The 19,839-nt window shown below is 56.4% G+C and overlaps 3 protein-coding genes across 3 annotated transcripts in view; all 3 read left to right on the forward strand.

Moving 5' to 3' along the window:
• The window catches only part of LOC119094032 (uncharacterized), a 121,744-nt gene that overhangs the window by 62,150 nt on the left and 39,755 nt on the right, over nt 1-19,839 (forward strand). The window lies entirely within an intron of this gene.
• Nucleotides 185-10,953, forward strand: LOC119094024 (cyclin-dependent kinase 1-like). Its single transcript, XM_037217087.1, is given in 9 exon segments — nt 185-265; nt 999-1,085; nt 1,088-1,176; nt 3,761-3,883; nt 6,074-6,220; nt 7,345-7,426; nt 8,230-8,311; nt 8,876-9,017; nt 10,814-10,953. Coding segments are annotated over 9 exon segments (924 nt in total). The 5' UTR covers nt 185-201; the 3' UTR covers nt 10,922-10,953.
• LOC119094042 (U-scoloptoxin(05)-Sm1a-like) lies at nt 12,774-18,182 on the forward strand. Its single transcript, XM_037217111.1, has 3 exons — nt 12,774-12,941; nt 15,485-15,640; nt 17,958-18,182. Exons 1-3 carry the CDS (start codon nt 12,872-12,874, stop codon nt 18,170-18,172), a joined length of 441 nt encoding a protein of 146 aa, XP_037073006.1. The 5' UTR covers nt 12,774-12,871; the 3' UTR covers nt 18,173-18,182.

The following is a 19,839-nucleotide window of genomic DNA, read 5'->3' on the forward strand; positions in this document are numbered from 1 at the left end:
CAAGCCTTTCGTGTAAAATGACAGGTGGTTTGCCTTCTGTCATGATATCCAAACCTGCAGTAATAGAAGCCTTCCTGGAATATTTGAGGGATACTGCCTTCAAACTGGTGTCTGGACACCACCGGCCTGAATGGTGGACCGTCCTGTCTAAGCTTTGCATTGTTTGCCCTCTTGTCAGACACCAAGATCAACACTGCAGCCATGGGCAAGGAGCAAAATGTCAACAAAATCGATGACTTTGTCAAACTGGAGAAGATTGGAGAGGGTAAGAGCACCTTTATTTGTCTGGCACTCTGCTGTGCTTCATGTACATCATAGGTTGAATTGTTTTGCAATATTGTCTTACAGTTGTAATATTTTTACTTGTAATATTTCTATTATCAACACTTGCACACTGCTTTACTATCTTGACTTCTCCAATGTTTAGTTGCTGTGTTCCAACTCAATTGTTTTTCTTGTCTTTCTTTTGTGGATATCAATATGTGGGTAGTTAAAAGGACCAGCTCATGCTTTAGTTAGCCTGATGTCATAATTGCTGTTATCTTTGGAAGCTTCTAGGCTCTAGGTTTCCAGCCCTTCTTCCACTGCAATATCCTGTCACTTCACATTGCCCTCTCAAAATGACATTGTGACCACCAACCAGGCACCCATTCCCCACTGTAACCCTAATGCACCACATCTGTGCCCCACGTTCTTTTTGCTCTCCCCCCCCCCCCCATCCCCTCTCTGATAAGGTAGCCAAGCATATGGTAGCCTATGGTAGCTCCCCCTCCCTCCAGCTCCTACCGTCACAGTTACGGTGTAGTACCTCTTCAACACGCACTGAAGCACCACCATATGCCAGGCCGTCTCCGTCTATTTTGTCCCCAGCCCGTGCCAAACTGGCGTCATTGGCTATCCCATCTGAAGTTTCTGAAGTTTTCTCCTTCATAACACACTTGCACATGCCTCGCCGTCCCGTTTGCGCCGCGTAACATGCTCCCTGGCCCGCGTGGCAGGAACGTACGGCGTGGTCTACAAGGCGCAGCACAAGACCACTGGCCAGATCGTGGCCATGAAGAAGATCCGGCTGGAGACTGAGGAGGAGGCGTGCCGTCCACCGCCATCCGCGAGATCTCGCTGCTGCGGGAGCTTGTCCACCCCAACATCGTCAGCCTGGAGGACGTGCTGATGCAGGTCGGTCTCCCCACCTGCCAGGCCGGTCTTCCGCTCACCAGGTGCTCTCCCTCCCACCAGGTCGGTCTCCTGCCGGCCAGGTCGGTCTCCCTCCCACCAGGTCGGTCTCCCACCCGCCAGGTCGGTCTCCCTCCCGCCAGGTCGGTCTCCCTCCTACCAGGTCGGTCTCCCTCCCGCCAGGTCCGTCTCCCTCCCGCCGGGTTGGTCTCCCTTCCACCAGGTCGGTGTCCTTCCCGCCAGGCTGGTCTCCCTCCCGCCAGGTCGGTGTCCCTCCCGCCAGGTCAGTCTTCCTCCCGCCAGGTCGGTGTCCTTCCCGCCAGGTCGGTCTCCCTCCCGCCAGTTCAGCCGGCCGGGCGATGAGGCCGCCGCAGTGGCCGTGACGTGGTCCGTAGAAGCTCATCCCCTGAATGTCTTGAGTTGATGTGGGATCTCGAACCGCGGAGACGGCTGCTCGGCGACCTGGGACGGCACGTGGGGCCACAATCGGTCTGAAACGCCGCGGCATCAGCGGCCGAGGCTGTCAGTTACGCAGGGTAACCGGAGTGTAATGTAGATGGTTCAGGCGAGAGCCACCATTGGTTCAGGTTCATTCCATCAGGTCATCATCAGGTTCATTCCAGCTCTGCGGTCTCGCTGGGGCGCGGCGCCACGCCCCCCCCCCCTCCCCCCCCCCCGGCGTCTGTTCAGCGCCAGCAGGGCCCCAGGTCGAAAGCTGCTGCGACGGGCTTCATGACCTTGTGAAGCGGTGAACCGGTGATAAAGGTTTTTTACGGTCTGTCCTCAGGCAGACGTGTACTTTTGCGAGCGTTGCTGATATATCAAATCCGACCACATTTACGTCGCGGTCTTCAGCGAACCCTTGTCATTCCCCACTGTCCACATGGCCAGTATGGTGCACCCCATGTACGATGTTTTTTGCATTTAGCGAAGTAAAGGTCGTCTGCTAAGCGATCAGTGGTGCGGAGCCCATCACCGAAGTGAAGCTTATTAGTGAAGCAGTAGCGTATCTTGCGGCGAAATTTAGTGCACAGGACATAGTTGCTATTTTTGTTGCTTACTGCTAACAGGTTTTCGTGCTGACCAAGCAGAAATGATTAGCACGCAGGGTCTAAGGCGCCGTTGTCAGCGTACTGGAGCCATCAGTAGAGCTAAATCTTAATCCAGCTTAAGGTCGTCCATGCTATCCACAGTGCGACAGTGCCGTGTCTCACCAGTGCGGGCTTTCTCAAGGCAGCTATATGATCCTTGCGAACTCTCTGAGTCCCCTGCTTTGTCGGAGGATTAGCCTTTGGCATCGCGCTAACATTCCTTTCAGGCACCTCCATCCTGGGAGAATCGCCACCCATTCCGCACTGCGAGTATTTGTATTGCTCTTATACGGAATATGGGCCACCCTAAGAAGCAGAGAATTGATGGGGGCGCTGCAGCACAGACAGCGCACTGGAGCTGAACGCTGCGCATCTGCGCATGCGCGGGACGGGGACAAGTAAACAACACGAATGGCCCGTGACGGAGTGGTCATGAAATCCTGCGGTTTAAAACCGCCATCGTTATTGTCAACATCGTGCAATGTTAATGCCGACCGAATCATCCCGTCCAAGCGGATCAAACCGCGGCCTGGCGAGAAGGAGTCGCCGCGTGCTGCTGCACCCCGCTCGGGGCTGGCGTGCTCTGCCGGCGTCATTGGGGGCGCGCTACCCATTGTGCCCGTCTGCCCGGCTCTGCGACAGATGTTTGGAGTACTCCCCCCAAAGCGTGTGCTGGTGTCGCGATACGACTTCGATGCAAATGTGCGGCTTTTTTAGCCGCGGTGTCTCGATTTTTAGCTAAAAATCGTGTGATGTCACACAAGGGCTTGCTGTTTGCCGACGTGTACCTTAAGTCCATTTGATGCCCGCCAGCAGCATGGGGCTGACTGTTGACACACTTACGTTACCGAGGTGAATATGGAAGGAACAATTTGGGCTTTACAATGTAATGAAAACATCTAATATGTAAGACGTAATACCCGACCTACTTTTACGATCACGTTCTCATAATGTAAATCCTACGAATACAAGTTCACCCAATCCAAAACCATCGCTATGGTGGGGATAAAACATAGTTGCGCAGTCCACAGCCGTTAAGCACCAAACCACCACCGTCTCTGACGGTCCTGAGGTAGCATACTGAGAGTTGGGCCCCTCGACATCGGAGCTCTGGGGAAGGGGGGGGGGGGGCTGCACCAGGGCCGCCGGCGTCTACGGGGTGTCGTGCGCTGCCGGGCTCCGACGTGCCGCACTGGACCCCCCGAGCGGCGCTCGCATAGTCGTCACACGTCGAGAACAGTCTCGGTGTGACGGTCACCTCGCCGGACGGTGGACGCCGCGGCCGCGTCTTAACCCGCGCGGCGGATGTCGCGTCAGTCGGGCGAACACGTTCGACGTTGAGGTACACCAGCCATGCCGCCGTCCTGACGACGGGAGTGCTGCAGTCCCGTGGAACTCCGCGTGCCTGGCGCGCCGCCGCCGGCTTGCCGAGACCAGCCTGGTGACACGGACGGCGGCTCACGTACGCCGCTGACCCTCGTCCACTCCCTCCGCAGGAGAAGAAACTGTATCTGGTGTTCGAGTTCCTCTCGATGGACCTGAAGAAGTACATGGACTCGCTGGGCAGCAAGCAGATGGATCGGCAGCTTGTCAAGTCCTACACGTACCAGATCACACAGGTGAGCACCGTGCCAGATCACACAGGTGAGCACCGTACCAGGTCACAGGTGAGCACCGTGCCAGATCACACAGGTGAGCACCGTGCCAGATCACACAGGTGAGCACTGTACCAGGTCACACAGGTGAGCACCGTACCAGATCACACAGGTGAGCACCGTACCAGGTCACACAGGTGAGCACCGTACCAGGTCACACAGGTGAGCACCGTGCCAGATCACACAGGTGAGCACTGTACCAGGTCACACAGGTGAGCACCGTACCAGATCACACAGGTGAGCACCGTGCCAGATCACACAGGTGAGCACCGTGCCAGATCACACAGGTTAGCACCGTACCAGATCACACAGGTGAGCACCGTGCCAGGTCACAGAGGTGAGCACCGTGCCAGATCACACAGGTGAGCACCGTGCCAGGTCACACAGGTGAGCACCGTACCAGATCACACAGGTGAACACCGTACCAGATCACACAGGTGAGCACTGTACCAGGTCACACAGGTGAGCACCGTACCAGATCACACGGGTGAGCACCGTGCCAGGTCACACAGGTGAGCACCGTGCCAGATCACACAGGTGAGCACCGTGCCAGATCACACAGGTGAGCACCGTGCCAGATCACACAGGTGAGCACCGTGCCAGATCACACAGGTGAGCACTGTACCAGATCACACAGGTGAGCACCGTACCAGGTCACACAGGTTAGCACCGTACCAGATCACACAGGTGAGCACCGTGCCAGGTCACAGAGGTGAGCACCGTGCCAGATCACACAGGTGAGCACCGTGCCAGGTCACACAGGTGAGCACCGTGCCAGATCACACAGGTGAGCACCGTGCCAGATCACACAGGTGAGCACCGTGCCAGATCACACAGATGAGCGCTGTACCAGGTCACACAGGTGAGCACTGTACCAGATCACACAGGTGAGCACCGTACCAGATCACACAGGTGAGCACTGTACCAGATCACACAGGTGAGCACCGTACCAGATCGCACAGGTGAACGCTTGGCAGGCTAGTGCAACGGGAGAGGACGGAGCATCGTGCGGTGGCCAGATCGCACAGGCGTCTCAAATGCTGAGGATTCAGCTGCACCGGAGTGGGCAGGTGAGGGCCAGTGACCGGACTGAGGCTGCCAAATCACACAAGTGATGACTAGCTTACTGGGTCAGTCAAGTGGACACCACACTGGCGGTGTTGCTTGGCCACCTGGGTGGCCTCACTGACGCCGGACTGAACTGATGAGTGCCGCGTGGACCGGGCGGTGTTTGCCCGCCTGTGAGAGTCGGCTATCAGAATACCACCATTGGAGGACGGCGTCGGACCGCGCGTCCGCTTCGAGGATCCAGGCAAAGACTCCCTGAATCCGGACAGGTATCCAGCGCGGCCACTTTGCGGCCGCCAGATCCGCGAGTCGGTGCCCCCGTTCATGCGCCACTGAGCGCAGCGCTGCCGACGTAGATCTGGTCTTCTGTTCGGATCAGATCTGATCGATCAGATCTGGATTTGACTTCGTCGTGCGTTTGGGAGTTAGAGCTATCGCAGGGGATGCACCAGCGAGCGAAATACGCCTTGCCCAGGATTCGAACCCTGCGCCTCAGCCGCGTGGCTGGTGGTGTGGTGCAGACGCACAACTCTCGTTCCAAAAGGACTCGCGCGGCGTCACAACTCCCGTGTGTGTGGATACCACCTCTGCTCCTTCCCCCCCCCCCCCCCCTCCCCTGGAGGCACATGCACCTGCCGAGCCAGCACCCGACGCGTCCACCGGCCAGACGCTGTCCCGCCGTTGTTTCTCAGCGGCCCTCGCTCTGCCGCTCCCTCCTTTTGTCCTTTCATTCCCTCCCTCTGTCCTCGCTCCTCCCCCCCCCCCCGCCCTCTGTCGTCTCGCCCCCTCCATCTGTCCTCTCGCTCCCTTCCTCTATTTGACCTCACCTCTACGCTGTCAGGGACCCCACCCTTTCACCTTGCCTGACTTCTTCAGAATGCCCTGTTACCTGGCCTTATTTGTCTCCTTTGTTTCCATTTTTGCACCCCTGACCTGACCTAGCCCCGCCTGTGCTGCCACGGTTCCATCTCTTGTGGCTAGACCCAGGTCTTTTTCGCCAGATCAGAAAAGATCGGATCGTTTTGGGATGTCAAACTAGAAGAATCCCTCCCATGACCTGACCAGCCCTGACCTCTTCGCCGCCAGGGCATCCTGTTCTGTCACCAGCGGCGCATCCTGCACCGTGACCTGAAGCCACAGAACCTGCTGATCGACCGCGACGGCGTCATCAAGATCGCCGACTTCGGGCTGGCCAGGGCCTTCGGCGTGCCCGTCCGGGTGTACACGCACGAGGTGAGCGTCGGCTCGTCTGGCGCCGTTTGAGCAGGCAGCGGCGCCGTGTGGAGGCTGCGTTTGACGTTGCCGGCCGTAACCTGCCGCGAGCCCGTGGCGGCGGCTGGCTGGTGGGAGTTGTGCGACCCTCGGGCCTTGGCCCCCGGCAGTGCTGTGTCGGAATGTGAAGTGCTCTGTTGTGTAACTGTGTCACCGTGTCATGACTCTGGTGTCATACTGTAGTGCTGTGGTGTGTTTGACGCCCTGATGTAGCGCTGTTACCCTGAGTTGACGGTCCGGCGCCGAGGCGTCACGGTCGTCACGTGGCATGCGCCGTGTTGCGACCCTGCAATGCCTCTTTGTGCACCCTTCAGGCCATGACACCCTGGCGTCGTAGCGTATCCTTCTGGTGCCCGCTGTTCAGCAGTTGTGGCCTCTTACCGTTTCGTGACCCTGTAGTTTTGAGCTTTAAAAATCCACAAAACATCAATCGGTCTCTGATTGCCAACGTGGAGGTCGCGGTGAAAAGTTGGCTGCACGGGGCTTCTCTAACAGCCTCCGTACCCTGTGGTGCTCTGTTTGGACCTGCACGCGGTGACCCTCCAGCACCATGTTGTGACCGTTTGGTGCTGTGTTACTCACAGGTGGTGACCCTCTGGTACTGTGATGTGACTTGCAGGTGGTGACCCTCTGGTGTCTGCCGTGACGGTCTGGCACTGTGTAGTTTTCTGGAGGTGACGTCCCATGGTATCGTGCTGTGACGGTCTGGTATTGTGTAGTGTTTTGGAGGTAGTGGCCCTCTGGTGTCTGCCGTGACGGCCTGATATTGTGTAGTGTTTTGGAGGTAGTGGCCCTCTGGTGTCTGCTGTGACGGTCTGGTATTGTGTAGTGTTCTGGAGGTGACGTCCCATGGTATCGTGCTGTGACGGTCTGTTATGTGCTGTATTCTAGAGATGGCGGCCCCATAATGCCCCGTTGTGACTGTCCGGTACTGTGCTGAACCACAAGCTCTCCCCTCTGGTGCCGCGTTACTACCACGTGACACTGTGCTGCGACTGTGCGCAGGTGGTGACCGTTGCGAACCGTGCTATCCCCCGCGACGTGTCACGTGTGACGTGACGTGTGACGCCGTGTCCCGGCCGCAGGTGGTGACGCTCTGGTACCGTGCCCCGGAGGTGCTGCTCGGCTCGCCCCGCTACTCCTGCCCCGTGGACATCTGGTCCATAGGTCAGTCAGGCTCGCCAGGCCGGGCTGAGCCGCGGCCCGGCCAGGCCTGGTCTGGTCCTCTGCAGGCGGGCTGGGTCTGGTCGGGCCGGGTCTGCTGTCGTTTGGTCATGTGTAATCCGGCGTAGGGCTGCTTGGTTTAGTTTCATCGTCTGGGCCGCTTTCGGGCGTGGTACATCCCGGTCCGTCATCGTGCCCGCCTCCCTCCCCCTCCCCCCGCCCCCGCCAGGATCTCGGAAACGGCACGCGGTCGCCATACTGTAGCTGGATCTATAAGTTTGTGCTGAGTATGGTCCGAGGTTACATGCTGCCGGGCTCACAGTAATGCCATAGATGAGGTAAGCCTATCCTGCGCGTCCAGTCGCATGCCTCGCCGTGGTGGTGCTGGTGCGGTCTCCGCCCCGTGCCTGACTGCGACCGCTGTTTATTCATGGAAATACGGGACGTTGCGGTGGACGTAGTATTACGCCATGCAATTTCAGGCATTGTTCCATGTTTGCGTGCATCCCCCTTGGCAGATCACGAAAACATGGCTAGCGACAGACCCGAGTCCGCGATCAATGACTGAAGCGTGTGTGTGCGCGTGCTATCAGCGAGCCATATTCGAAATGCTCCGTTTATGTTTTGAGCGCGCGGATCGTTTCGAATGCACTAGATGTGTCCGTGCTCGCATGACTGCGCTCGTCCATGCTCGTCCTCGTCCATGCGGCGTGCTCACCGGCTCCGTCCTCCTCCGTGTTCATCCATGCTCGTCCTCGTCCTCGTGCGTGCGGCGTGCTCACCGGCTCCGCCCGTGCGCTCGCCAGGCACCATCACAGCCGAGATGATCAACAAGCGGCCGCTCTTCCACGGCGACTCGGAGATCGACCAGCTGTTCCGGATATTCCGGTGAGGCGCCGACGTGGCTCGTCCAGCCGCTCGTCCAGCCAGGCAGGGCTGGCGGCAGGGGCTGGCGGCAGCGCTGAACGGCCTGAGATGTCTGAGAAACAAGAACTTTCATGCGTGAAACGTGTTGAAATATATACGTATATATATATACATATATGTATATATATATATATGTATATATATATATATATATATATATATATATATATATACGTATATATATATATATATATATATATATATATATATATATGTGTATATATATATATATATATATATATATATATATATATGTGTATATATATGTATATGTATATATGTATATATGGTGTATACATCTATGGTGTTCTTGAAATGCCCATGATGGAGCTCTTGAAAAGTATCGATCTTGAAATTTGCTTGAAATTTAGTCCTCACCCCAGGGAACTTTCAGGTCATTGTTGAGCATAACATGCGGTTCCTGTCTTTCGGGTGTTGCGCTGTTGTACCGGGTCCAAGCAGTCCGCCCGAGCCTGCCAGCGGACCACTGCGGTCGCCTCTTGAACACCACGCCACGTGCCGCAGGACCCTGAAGACCCCCACTGAGGAGATCTGGCCCGGCGTCAGCGAGATGCCCGACTACAAGTCCAGCTTCCCCAACTGGACGGAGAACCAGCTGGCCGACAGCGTCAAGGGCATCTGCCCGGAGGGCCTTAACCTGCTGCAGGTCAGCTGGTGACGAGCGCCGGCCGCCGTCGGGTCGTAGCGGGGAGAGAGTGGAGGGTGGGGGGCTGTCCTCCGGAGGTCTGCTGACAGTGACTGTGTGGTTGTATCAGTGTGGAGGGCGTCGAGGCGCGTGCGGTCAGCGCAGGTGGCGTCCGGGCCGTCAGTGATCAGTGCATGGGGGGGCTGTCAGTGATCAGTGCATGGGGGGGGGGGGGCTGTCAGTGATCAGTGCATGGGGCACCAGTCCACTGCGGGTCACGGCAGAGGCGGCCAGTCTGCTCCAGACCAGGTCAGGGTCCTCACTTTGCTCCTGGCCAGTTCAGGGCTCTCAGTTTGCTCGTGGTCAGTTCAGGCTTCTCAGTCAGCTCCAGGCCAGTTCAGTCTGCTCAGGTCAGGTCAGGGTTCTCTCAGGTCAGGTCAGGTCAGGTCAGGGTTCTCAGTCTGTTCCAGGCCAGCTCAGGGCTCTCAGCCTACTCCAGGTCAGGTCAGGGTTCTCAGTCTGCTCTTGGTCGGTACGGAAGCCCACCCATCCCAGGCCCGGGTCGGTGTGCTGCGGTCCCGTACAAAGAGTTGGTTCGCCCCAGGTCGGAGCAGGGGGTGTCTGATTGCCTGGGGTCAGCCTGAGGTCAGTCCGCACCGAATCGGTATGGGAGGTTTCGGTGCACCGTGGTCCAGTCCAGTCCTGGGTGCAGTCCAGAGTGTTCAGCTGACTGCAGGTCAGCGCAGTCAGCAGGTTGGTCTCAGTCCACCGCTGGTCGGTCCAGAAGGGTCAGACGGGTCCAATATGACCTCAGCAGTTCAACTCTCTGAAACCACATTTAACAGCAACCAGATCCCAGATGGTAGTCCAGGTCAGTACGGGTGACCTGAGCTGATGTTTGATTCCATGAGACTGCACTGTATGGTGTGATTAGACTCCTGCACTTAGACCCCAGGAAACACTGGTGCACAGCCTTGTCCTGCTGCGACTGTGCTCTGACCCTTGCCTAGCCACAGGAGACGCTGGTGTACGCTCTGACCCCTGCCCTGATCACAGGAGACGCTGGTGTACGCTCTGACCCCTGCCCTGACCACAGGAGACGCTGGTGTACGGCCATTGTATGCTCTGACGTCTCCCCTGATCACAGGAGACTCTGGTGTACGGCCATTGTATGCTCTGACATCTCCCCTGATCACAGGAGACGCTGGTGTACGGCCATTGTATGCTCTGACATCTCCCCTGACCACAGGAGACGCTGGTGTACGGCCATTGTATGCTCTGACATCTCCCCTGACCACAGGAGACGCTGGTGTACGGCCGTTGTATGCTCTGACATCTCCCCTGATCACAGGAGACGCTGGTGTACGCTCTGACCCCTGCCCTGATCACAGGAGACGCTGGTGTACGCTCTGACCCCTGCCCTGACCACAGGAGACGCTGGTGTACGGCCATTGCATGCTCTGACATCTCCCCTGATCACAGGAGACGCTGGTGTACGGCCATTGTATGCTCTGACATCTCCCCTGACCACAGGAGACGCTGGTGTACGGCCATTGTATGCTCTGACATCTCCCCTGATCACAGGAGACGCTGGTGTACGGCCATTGTATGCTCTGACATCTCCCCTGATCACAGGAGACGCTGGTGTACGCTCTGACCCCTACCCTGACCACAGGAGACGCTGGTGTACGGCCATTGTATGCTCTGACCCCTACCCTCACCACAGGAGACGCTGGTGTACGGCCATTGTATGCTCTGACATCTCCCCTGACCACAGGAGACGCTGGTGTACGCTCTGACCCCTACCCTGACCACAGGAGACGCTGGTGTACGACCCGGCGAAGCGGATCTCCGCGAGAGCCATGCTGAAGCACCCCTACTTCAACGACCTGGACAAGACGTCGCTGCCCGCCGACAACTGCTGAGCGGGCCGTGTTGCGCTGCGCCCCTCCCCCCCCCCCCCCCCCCCTCCCCCGCCGGCCGCCGGCAGCGCGGTGCGGTGCGGGACTGGCGGCGAGGTCGATGGATGCCTTGCAGCGCGGCCGTCGTGCGCGCTGCGGGTATGTCTCGTCTCGTGAGTGTGACCGTGGCGGCGGCGGCGGGGGTGGCCCCGGGGAGCGGCGGGGGACGGAGCGATCGATCGCCTGTGTCGCCTTCCACTTCTCTGGCTTTCTGTGACGGTCCCCGCTTGGTGAGGCCTAACCTCCCACCCCCGTAGGGTGGCTCCGAACATGAGTGTGGGCGTGCACGCGGATCCGTTCGCGCACCCTCCTAACGACTAACCTTTAAACACGTCCTGTCACCGGGCCTGTGGTGGCCCAGTGTGTGTGACTCCATGTCGGCACCCCGTGCGCGTGGGCTGCAGGCGTGCCGATCTCGCCAGAGCGCGCGCGTGTCGGGGGCCGCGGTGGGGTGCTGCTGGTGTCGAGCGGACCCAGCAGCGGCCCACAGCTGCCGCTCCGTGACTGCTGTCTGTCGCCTGTGGCGATCGGTGTGAGAGGTGATGCTTTGATGGGAAGGAACGTTTTGTTAATATAGACTGGCGAGACTGCTGCTTTTTGTTGGTTGATGTCGCGAGTTTTAAAGATGTCGTGCTCTCTCTGTCTCTGGATTTGGCCCGGCGCTTCAAGCCATGTGCGCTGGGCGGCGAAGGTGGGAACACGTCTTAAAATCGGAGCAATGGGAGACGATCTCGCCTAAGTCGAAGCTGAACCAGACTGGCATCCACAGTGGCGGCGCCAGTGGTGGCACCGGATCATGATCCCTCCGCTGGAGGCGTCGACGGTGGTTGCGGTGGCTCCCTGGAAAGTCCGACCGACAGCGAAATGTCAACGGGGGGGGGGGGGGCTGTCGTCGGGAGCAGGTGGCTTAGGCCACTCGCATCTCACGAAAACCTACCGAGAAAAAAGGACATATTGTGTCGACCGCAACAACAACAACTCGGTTCTTGGAGAAGCGTGGCAGGCTGGTGGCGTGCCCCGTGTTCGCAGCGGCGTCGCCAGTCTTCGGCCGAGGGGGTAAGAAAGCGGTTGGGGTGGCGAAACAGCGCGCGGGGCGGGAGAAGCCACGCCAATCCACCCACATTTCCCCGGGCTTTGGAAAGTCTCCGGATTTAGTGGGTTTCGTTTTGAGACTAGGCGAGCGGCCGCTGTCCCGCTGCCCTCGCTTCCTTGTGGCGGCGCATGTGACCATGCGCGCCGCGCGGGAGCCGCTCAGAACGCTGCAACTTCTCCGGTGACAGGCTTTCTTTTTTGTGAAAATCATACTGGCTGCAGGTGAGTCACACCCCCTGGGCACTAACGCGGCAAGGCGTGGTTGAGGATTCAAACCAGGGGCGTCTCCAGGTTTCCACCCGTGCTGATTCTGATGATGATAGGGTAACTAACCCCCGTCGTGAGAGGCAAACCTATGATTTGGCGGACTCCCCGTTCCAACAACGCATCGTTCATGTCTGCAGCAGGGAACAAAGGCTGAAGGACGAGCGGTCCCCCCCTCTCCACGCAGGCGACCACCTAATTCAAACGCGTCGGTTCTGTTTGGTGATATGCGGCTCGTGTGGAACGGGCCCGGTGGCAAGGCGTGGCAGGGACGTAAGAATGTAGAATGCTGAGGGCAAAACCCTGTTAGCATTTGCATTCCCATTCCTACTTCCAGGTCCTTTCCTCACAACATGTAGAGTTCGACCAAGCTCGTTCCGCTGGGTGCGCCCCTGCTCCCCAGGTATTGCTCCTGGACGCGCCCCTGCCGCCGCGCCGCCGCCAGTCCAGCACGAACAGGCGGCGCGTTGGTGTCGCGCGCGGGGTCCGCAGGCTGGGAGCGTACTGTGAGTCACGGCGCAGGCGTGACGGGTGCGATGTCGGAGGGCCTTTGACGACATGGCGAGGGACACCGTGGACGGCATGATGTGGGTGCTGATGACATTCCTGGCGCTGGGTTTGAGAGTCGGTAAGTTGGCCGTTGGAAGGAAACGTAGATGTGCGCCCCGTCGGTGCGGCGTTTTTTTGGCAGGCCTTTAACTTGGCGATGCGTTTCCCGTGTGCTGCGTCATTCGAATGCGTTTGTCGGCCAGTTGATCTACTGTAACGCTTGCGCGGTCCAAACTGTGTGGCATTCGTGCCTGTCCACGATCCTCTGGCAGACGTGTACACGCCGCCACTCCTGCTGCCGGCCGTTGCCGACGGCGGCAGGCCAGCTCAGGTGCACGAAACCGCGCGAGACGGACTGCCTAACCCCGCCCCGATCCCACCCGTCATCAGGAAGTCGGACTGGAGACATCCATCCACGCCGTGTTTGATGCCTGTTGACAGCTGGGGCGTATGCAAGGGGATACTGGGATTCCTACCTCTCCCCTTTTTCGAATTTGTACACGCATTGCTATGCTTTCGAATGAAAGCATAGAAATGTGTCCTATTTTTGAAAATCAAGTGGCGATAAAAAAGATAAGTGCGTGTGATGTGATTCGCCATGCAAAAAACGCCGCGAGCCTGCGTCGCTTCCAAAATAGGGTTGTCAGTCAATTTTATGTCTCCCTGTTGCGAAATCCTGCATACGCCCCCGGTCGTTCGACTGTAACGGCATTGCGTTTCTCCATGGCTCCGTGCGGCGCGTGGGCCGCTGGCTCCCACGGTCGATGCGTCTGGACGGGAACCAACGGAGCCCAGGCCTGAGGGCACGTGCCGTCTGGCCTGTGAACAGCGGGCTGCTGGACTGAGACCGTGTGTGGTCAGGAACTACGGGTTTTCGGAGATGGATGAGTGGCTGGGCGTGGTGACTTGCTGATCCCTTACACTGGAATGTTTCACATTTGAAAATATTGAAGCAAGCATCGGATGTTTTGAAACAAACTCACTTACAGCTGTTGATACACTTTTAAGTGGAAAAGACTGCTCTAGACAGCACAGTTCTCAGTTTAGTAAATATGCTCCCCCACGCGTCATGGTTTGATTACGTCATTGTACATTGCGCGACATTGATTGAGAGCCAATTGACGGTCGTTATATCTGGAAATCGCGCTCACAAACGCCAGCTGTGAAGCCTTGACGATCATATTTTTCTTTGCCTTGATCGCCGCATGTCTTACTGAATGGCAGCATTTGTGAGACGTCGTTATGACGCCATGAATGCCCAGGCGACTGAAATGCTCTCCCCGATACACTTCCCCCATTTTAGCAGGCGTGTAGCTCAGAAACTAGGTGGCCTTAAGACGGGCAAACCTGTGAGCAGCACCGAAAGGTCTTCAAGACAGGCATTTCAGCTCAAAATCCCATCTAAATGTGGAACGCTCCCTTCAGGGGAAAAGCGTGCGCTAGGCAACACTATGTCCCTGCTTAGTAAACATGGCCCTGGATCCGTCATTTTTTGATTACATCAGCATACCTTGCACGGCATTGATTGAGAGCCAGTTGATTGATTGAGAACCAATGAAACCGTCACGGCTTCACGCCTGCCACGAGTTCACGCCGGCCACGGTTTCAGCCTGCCACGGCTTCAGCCTGTTACGGCTTTAGTCTGTCACGGCTTCAGTCTGTCACGGCTTCAGCCTGTCACGGCTTCAGTTTGTCACGGCTTCGCGCCCACCAAGGTGTAATACTTAGCACTTCGCGCGAAAGTCTTAGTTTAACCGTGTAAGGGGAGACTGTCCTGTTTTTTTTTTGCCTGTTTTTTTCTCGCAGTTATGAACACTCCAGCGTTTGTGACCGTTTCCGCCTGCTCTACCGGTGCTGATCCGTGTATAGCAGACGTCATTGGGCATTAACGACACATTCAACACGTAAAGGTTTAGGGCCAACACACCGCTCACGCAGGCTGCCTCAGATCCATGAATCCGAACTTTGATTATCACGAACTTATATTCCAGTTGGGAAGAGGCTAAGCGTCGCACAAAGACTACCTTTTCTGGGCATAATCGGATGACCTTGATGATTCTGACATGGCTGTCGAAATAGAAGACTAGTTGATAAACTATACAAAACTGAAGAAGATGAATTTTCTCAGCCAACGCCACGCGCTAAATCCCATGAGAAGCACACGTCTGCTAGGCTAGGTTGTTTGGCCGTCCGCTCGCTCCTCCCCCCCCCCCCCCCCATAATTTGTACAAATGTGCATCCCTGGAGCTCGCTTAAGGTTACAACATCGTTACCTGCATTAAACATCGTCTGGCGTACGATGGTCTCCCCATTTTGCCATGCTTTACTGTGCCTTTTGATTATGTTGCGTGTAATGTCCTCGATATTCTTTCGTTTTATCTCCCGTTTGTTTATTTTTTAAAACAAAAATGACTGCTTGTATAGCTACATTCATAGACCCTTTCCGCACGGCGGTGGGTAACCCTGTGCCACACTGTATTAATTCAATTTTCCTATGTTTTTATGTCACCTTTACCGTAGATACCTCGCGGTGAACTCATCTGAGCGCCTATGTTCATTATTTTGACGTCACCGGCAGCCCTTACCACGCTTTATGTTCCGTTTGATCCGCTTCTGTTCTAGCCCCGGCGTCGGCAGCCATTCAGTGTTACGTGTGCGACAGCTCGAGCCAGATTGGCTGCGCCGAGTTCCTCTCTGACACGTCGTTGCTGGAGCCGCAGTCGTGCGACAACGTGTACGGCGCCCAGTACTGCGTCAAGATGACGCAGGTGTTCGAAGGTACACGGACGTACCTCTGGTACACGGACGGACCTTCGGACCTGGCGGCCGCCGGCGCCACTAACCAGCTGACTGGGGGCAGCCTGCGTCCTAGTGGTGGTGATGGTGGAGGCCTTGAGCATGGGTGCTTCCGCTGGTGGTAGCTGATGGTCTGTGGTCTCGCAAGGTGACGTCTAGTGAAGTGTTCGCAGGCCGGTGGTGCTGGTCCGTCATTTTTCAGATCTCTGCAGATTGGGGGATAAATTTCGTAGGCTGATTTCAAAGAGCAAAAGTTGTCAATTTCAGAACACGCAAACCGTCAAAGTCCACTTCCAGCGGCTTGAATTTTAGATGCCGGTCACAGCTTTCCCCTGGAACCACTCAGTGGTTCTCAAATTAGTGTCATGCAGCAAGCCATGCGCAAACTAGTATATATTCAAAGAGGTTAGGGGCTGGACCGTAACGTGGTGGACAGGGACACCAACAAAAAGTATTTCAACATTGCAAACGCTCACCGCTGGACCAGAGTCGCACGTGACAAGAATGCCTGGCTCATCTCCCTGTGCAAGCTTCGGGCCGCCGATCTGAGCATTACGGGGCCGTCTCCGATCCCCATCGCCCTCTCATCTGAGCACTAGTGGGCCGTCTCCGATCCTCATCGCCCTCTCCTGCTCCAAGTGAATGCACAGGAAGGCCTGCGACGAGCGTTTTAAAGGGAGATCTTTCTGGCTTGTCAGAGCAACCCATTTCGCTATCATATGGGGGGGGGGGGGGAGGAGGGACAACGACACGGATTTTACCTCAGGTCGCACGCATGCCAACTAACAGAACTGCAGTCATTCTGATGTGTCACAGGTAAGAGCCCCGGCCCCAGGATGAGGAAAACTAACAACCATTTCCTCTCAGTGCGACGGAGTTCGGTGGAGCTCTGCCTGCAGCCTGCGGAACTAACGCTTCTGAGAGTTGGCACAGATGGCAGCCACTAGCACTCATGCTCGCTGACTTGTCCATCTTTCTGTCCTCTGCAAGCCCTCGCCATTGACTGTTACCAGTGTGACACTGTTCATTGACATGGCCTGCGGCGAGCGATTTGAAACGGGGGAGGGCCGAGAGGCTCCGGCAACGTGCCCCGCTCTCTGTTCAGCGGTGTATGGCGCCGCGTACTGTATCAAAGCCACAGGTATCTTCGAAGGTACGCCGGTCCTCGTGCTCACCGCATGCCATCTCACTGCATGGTGTACTGCACAGTGCACTGCATGTCTCCGGTGCATCCTCGTGCTCACCGCATGCCATCTCACTGCATGGTGTACTGCACAGTGCACTGCATGTCTCCGGGCTCCTCGTGCTCACCGCATGCCATCTCACTGCATGGTGTACTGCACAGTGCACTGTTACTGTCCTCCGGTGTGGGTGGTTCTTAGACGTTGCATGAGCTCTTACTTTTCGGATGGATCTTTTTTCTTTTGAAAGTGCCTGTACCTAGATCTGAGTGTTTCACTCGCGTGGTTATTTTGTTGTCTTGGAAAAGACAAATCAGCATTGCGCTCATGACGCATCATTGTTTATCGTTTGAAGCTGGGCGTGGGTATTGTATGCGATCGATTGAGTGAACTGTCGTGCCCTGTTGTGCTGCCACGTATGTCAATGCCATTTGTGCATTGATCTGACGTGGTCTCTTGGTGGTCTACGGCTGGCAGTTCTGATATGGGCATTGGACGTGCTTTATTTATTTTATAGTTTGAAGCCGCTGAACGTATTTCTTGCATGAAATGTACTCGTACGTTTTCTGACGTGAAAGATCGCTTATAAGTCAATCGGTCTCTTATTTTGCAATTGCCTCCATTTATGTTTGTCTGGCGGCGCACAATGGCTCATGATGGATAAACGTGATCTATGCATACATCGATTGTAACATTGTCATCTTATGACGTTAATACGGAAAGGCCGTTGAGGTTTCCAATATGTGGCTGCATTTTTCCGAAAAGTGAGTCATAAAAATGCGAAAAACCAGCTGATTGCGCTGAATAGCAGCGCAATGCACGTTGTCGTGGCACCCTGTCAACGGCCAGTCAGCTACTACAACGCGTAATTACGCTCAGGGATTCTATGGATTTACTGGATTGAAATCGACAGTCACGTCGCATGTTGTAGTCCCAACCACTCGGCCAGTGCGCAGCCTTGGGAATCAAGTTGTTAGCCATTCTTGGCCGTGAGGCATTTGTTATGAAATGCCAGGAGTCATACTCCGCGAGTATGTCTCCGTAGTCGATGACCCCGTCGTTCGTTTATTCACTCATGCGAGCGGCGCGTCTGAGACAATATAGGCGCGGCGTTGCAGGTCAGCTGGGCACGAAGCGGTTCTGTTCGTCGCGCAACTTCGGCGATTACTGCGAATGGGTCAAACGCCCTGGCGACGCGAACACGTACCAGGCGTGCGTACTTACATGCGGCACATCCGCCTGCAACAGTTCCGCCAGTCTCCGCGGGGCGGCGCTGCTTGTCGCCATGACGACGGTCTTCGGTTTGGTGTGCTGGCTGCAGGTGGCGCGATAATAGCTAGTTAGCAGCGCGGTGCGTTGTGGATATGCAGGCAGAAAATCTCTGCTGAGGCAGAATGTTCGCTGCTGGGACAATATGTACACTGGACATTATTATCAGTTGCTGAATCTCAGAGATTAAAGGCATATTGTGACGGACTCTCCCGACCAAATGGATGGCGGTCACCTGTGGTGCATTGCATTTCGCAAGTGTAGGCGTCAATTCTAACCATTCCATGGAGCTGGGATTCTCATGCGCAAATGCCATGATTTGATGCTTGTTCAACCCGTCACTATGTTGTGCTAAAACCTTTCGGTGACTTTGGAAGTGCTTGTCGAATGCAGCTGTAACATTTTTATAAGACTTTCAGCGACATTGCAAGAGGTCGCGCGAACGTGTTTTTAGCTTCTTGAAGCAGAGTTGGTAAACGTGAAGTTTGAGGCGTGTATATGATCTGCAATTCAAAACACTCGCATAGGCACTGCTCACCCTACAGACGACTTCAGTAAAGCTCGCCAAGCCCAGCTACCGGTTTGTGCTTACCTTCGCCGTGGCTCGCGTAATAAATGAGACGTGTATGGACGGCTGTAAGCGGACATGTTTGCTCGTGCAGCGCATGCCTTGCGCTGCTTCCCACTGTCGTGGAATGCGCACGTTGTAACGCTCCGCCATTGTAACGATCCGTCCAATGGATTCTCTGAACGTTCGTCGATTATTAGGAAATGCCAGTAGATAATGAAATTTTTGAATACAATATTTGTCGAGGTGTTTGAGTTTGCTCCGCGATGAATGGAGTGGATGGTAATGCCAGGCGAACCGGCTGTTCTTTCGAGACGTGAAACGAAAGGCTTCATTATCTGCCTCTGAAGACTGTGTCCCTAACGGCGCTGATTGTGACCAGAGGCTGTGATGATGATCACAACCAGCGGCTGTGACACGACTGTTTCACGGCGGGTTGTAACACGGCTGTGCTTGACGGCTGTGGCTCAGTGTCGTCAGCCGCCCCGGTGCGTGTCCCCCGGCTCGGCGGAAGTGGGACGTGTGCAACAGGGCGCGACCGACCTTGGCGGCTGCACCGCGGCCACGATGCCTGGACAGTTCGCGGCGCTACCCACCAGTGACGGCAGACACCCACCGGTGACGGCCGGCAGCTAACAAGTGACGCCTGATAGTCACCGGGAGACACCTGACGGACTGGAACAGGGGAGCGGCGAAGAGGAGCGGGCCGGGGCCGCCCCTTCCCTAGACCGGGATTTTAGTTTCGTTTTTCCCATACATGACTCGAGACAAAAATGAAAAATTCATTGTGCGGTGTACTCACCGCCCCCCCCCCCCGTCGAAGAGTTCTGGCTGCGCCTTTGGACTGGAGTGACATCTCACAGCCGTCGGGTGTTCCTCTGACGGGGCCCGGGCGGACCTGACAGCCGCTGGATAACGTCCCACAGCCGGCAGTAGTCTCGGCCCCGATGTTGGAGTCGGTTGTCTCAGTAAGCCAGAGATTGTCCGGCATCCCTGACTTAGACACGGGCGGTCAAAAAAACATACCATTGTTTTTTTTTGGCGAATGCTAGTTTCTTTGCAATTTGAATGTGGCAGAAGGTTCACAGCGTTTAAAGAGACAGGCTTTGACACGTGCGCGAGTTTTGACGAGACCTTCGGTTCGGTGGTTCCTCCCTGTCCGT

The sequence above is a fragment of the Pollicipes pollicipes genome, unplaced genomic scaffold (assembly GCF_011947565.3).
Source record: "Pollicipes pollicipes isolate AB1234 unplaced genomic scaffold, Ppol_2.1 Scaffold_1600;HRSCAF=1878_pilon_pilon_pilon, whole genome shotgun sequence".
NCBI lineage: Eukaryota > Metazoa > Arthropoda > Thecostraca > Pollicipedomorpha > Pollicipedidae > Pollicipes > Pollicipes pollicipes.

What these genes read in the sequence shown, in the direction of transcription:
- LOC119094042 (XM_037217111.1), top strand. Translation starts at nt 12,872, where the DNA reads ATGGCGAGGGACACCGTGGACGGCATGATGTGGGTGCTGATGACATTC. An exon ending in GGCGCTGGGTTTGAGAGTCG is followed by an intron (nt 12,942 to 15,484) that starts GTAAGTTGGCCG and finishes CTTCTGTTCTAG; the next exon opens with CCCCGGCGTCGGCAGCCATT. An exon ending in GATGACGCAGGTGTTCGAAG is followed by an intron (nt 15,641 to 17,957) that starts GTACACGGACGT and finishes GCGGCGTTGCAG; the next exon opens with GTCAGCTGGGCACGAAGCGG.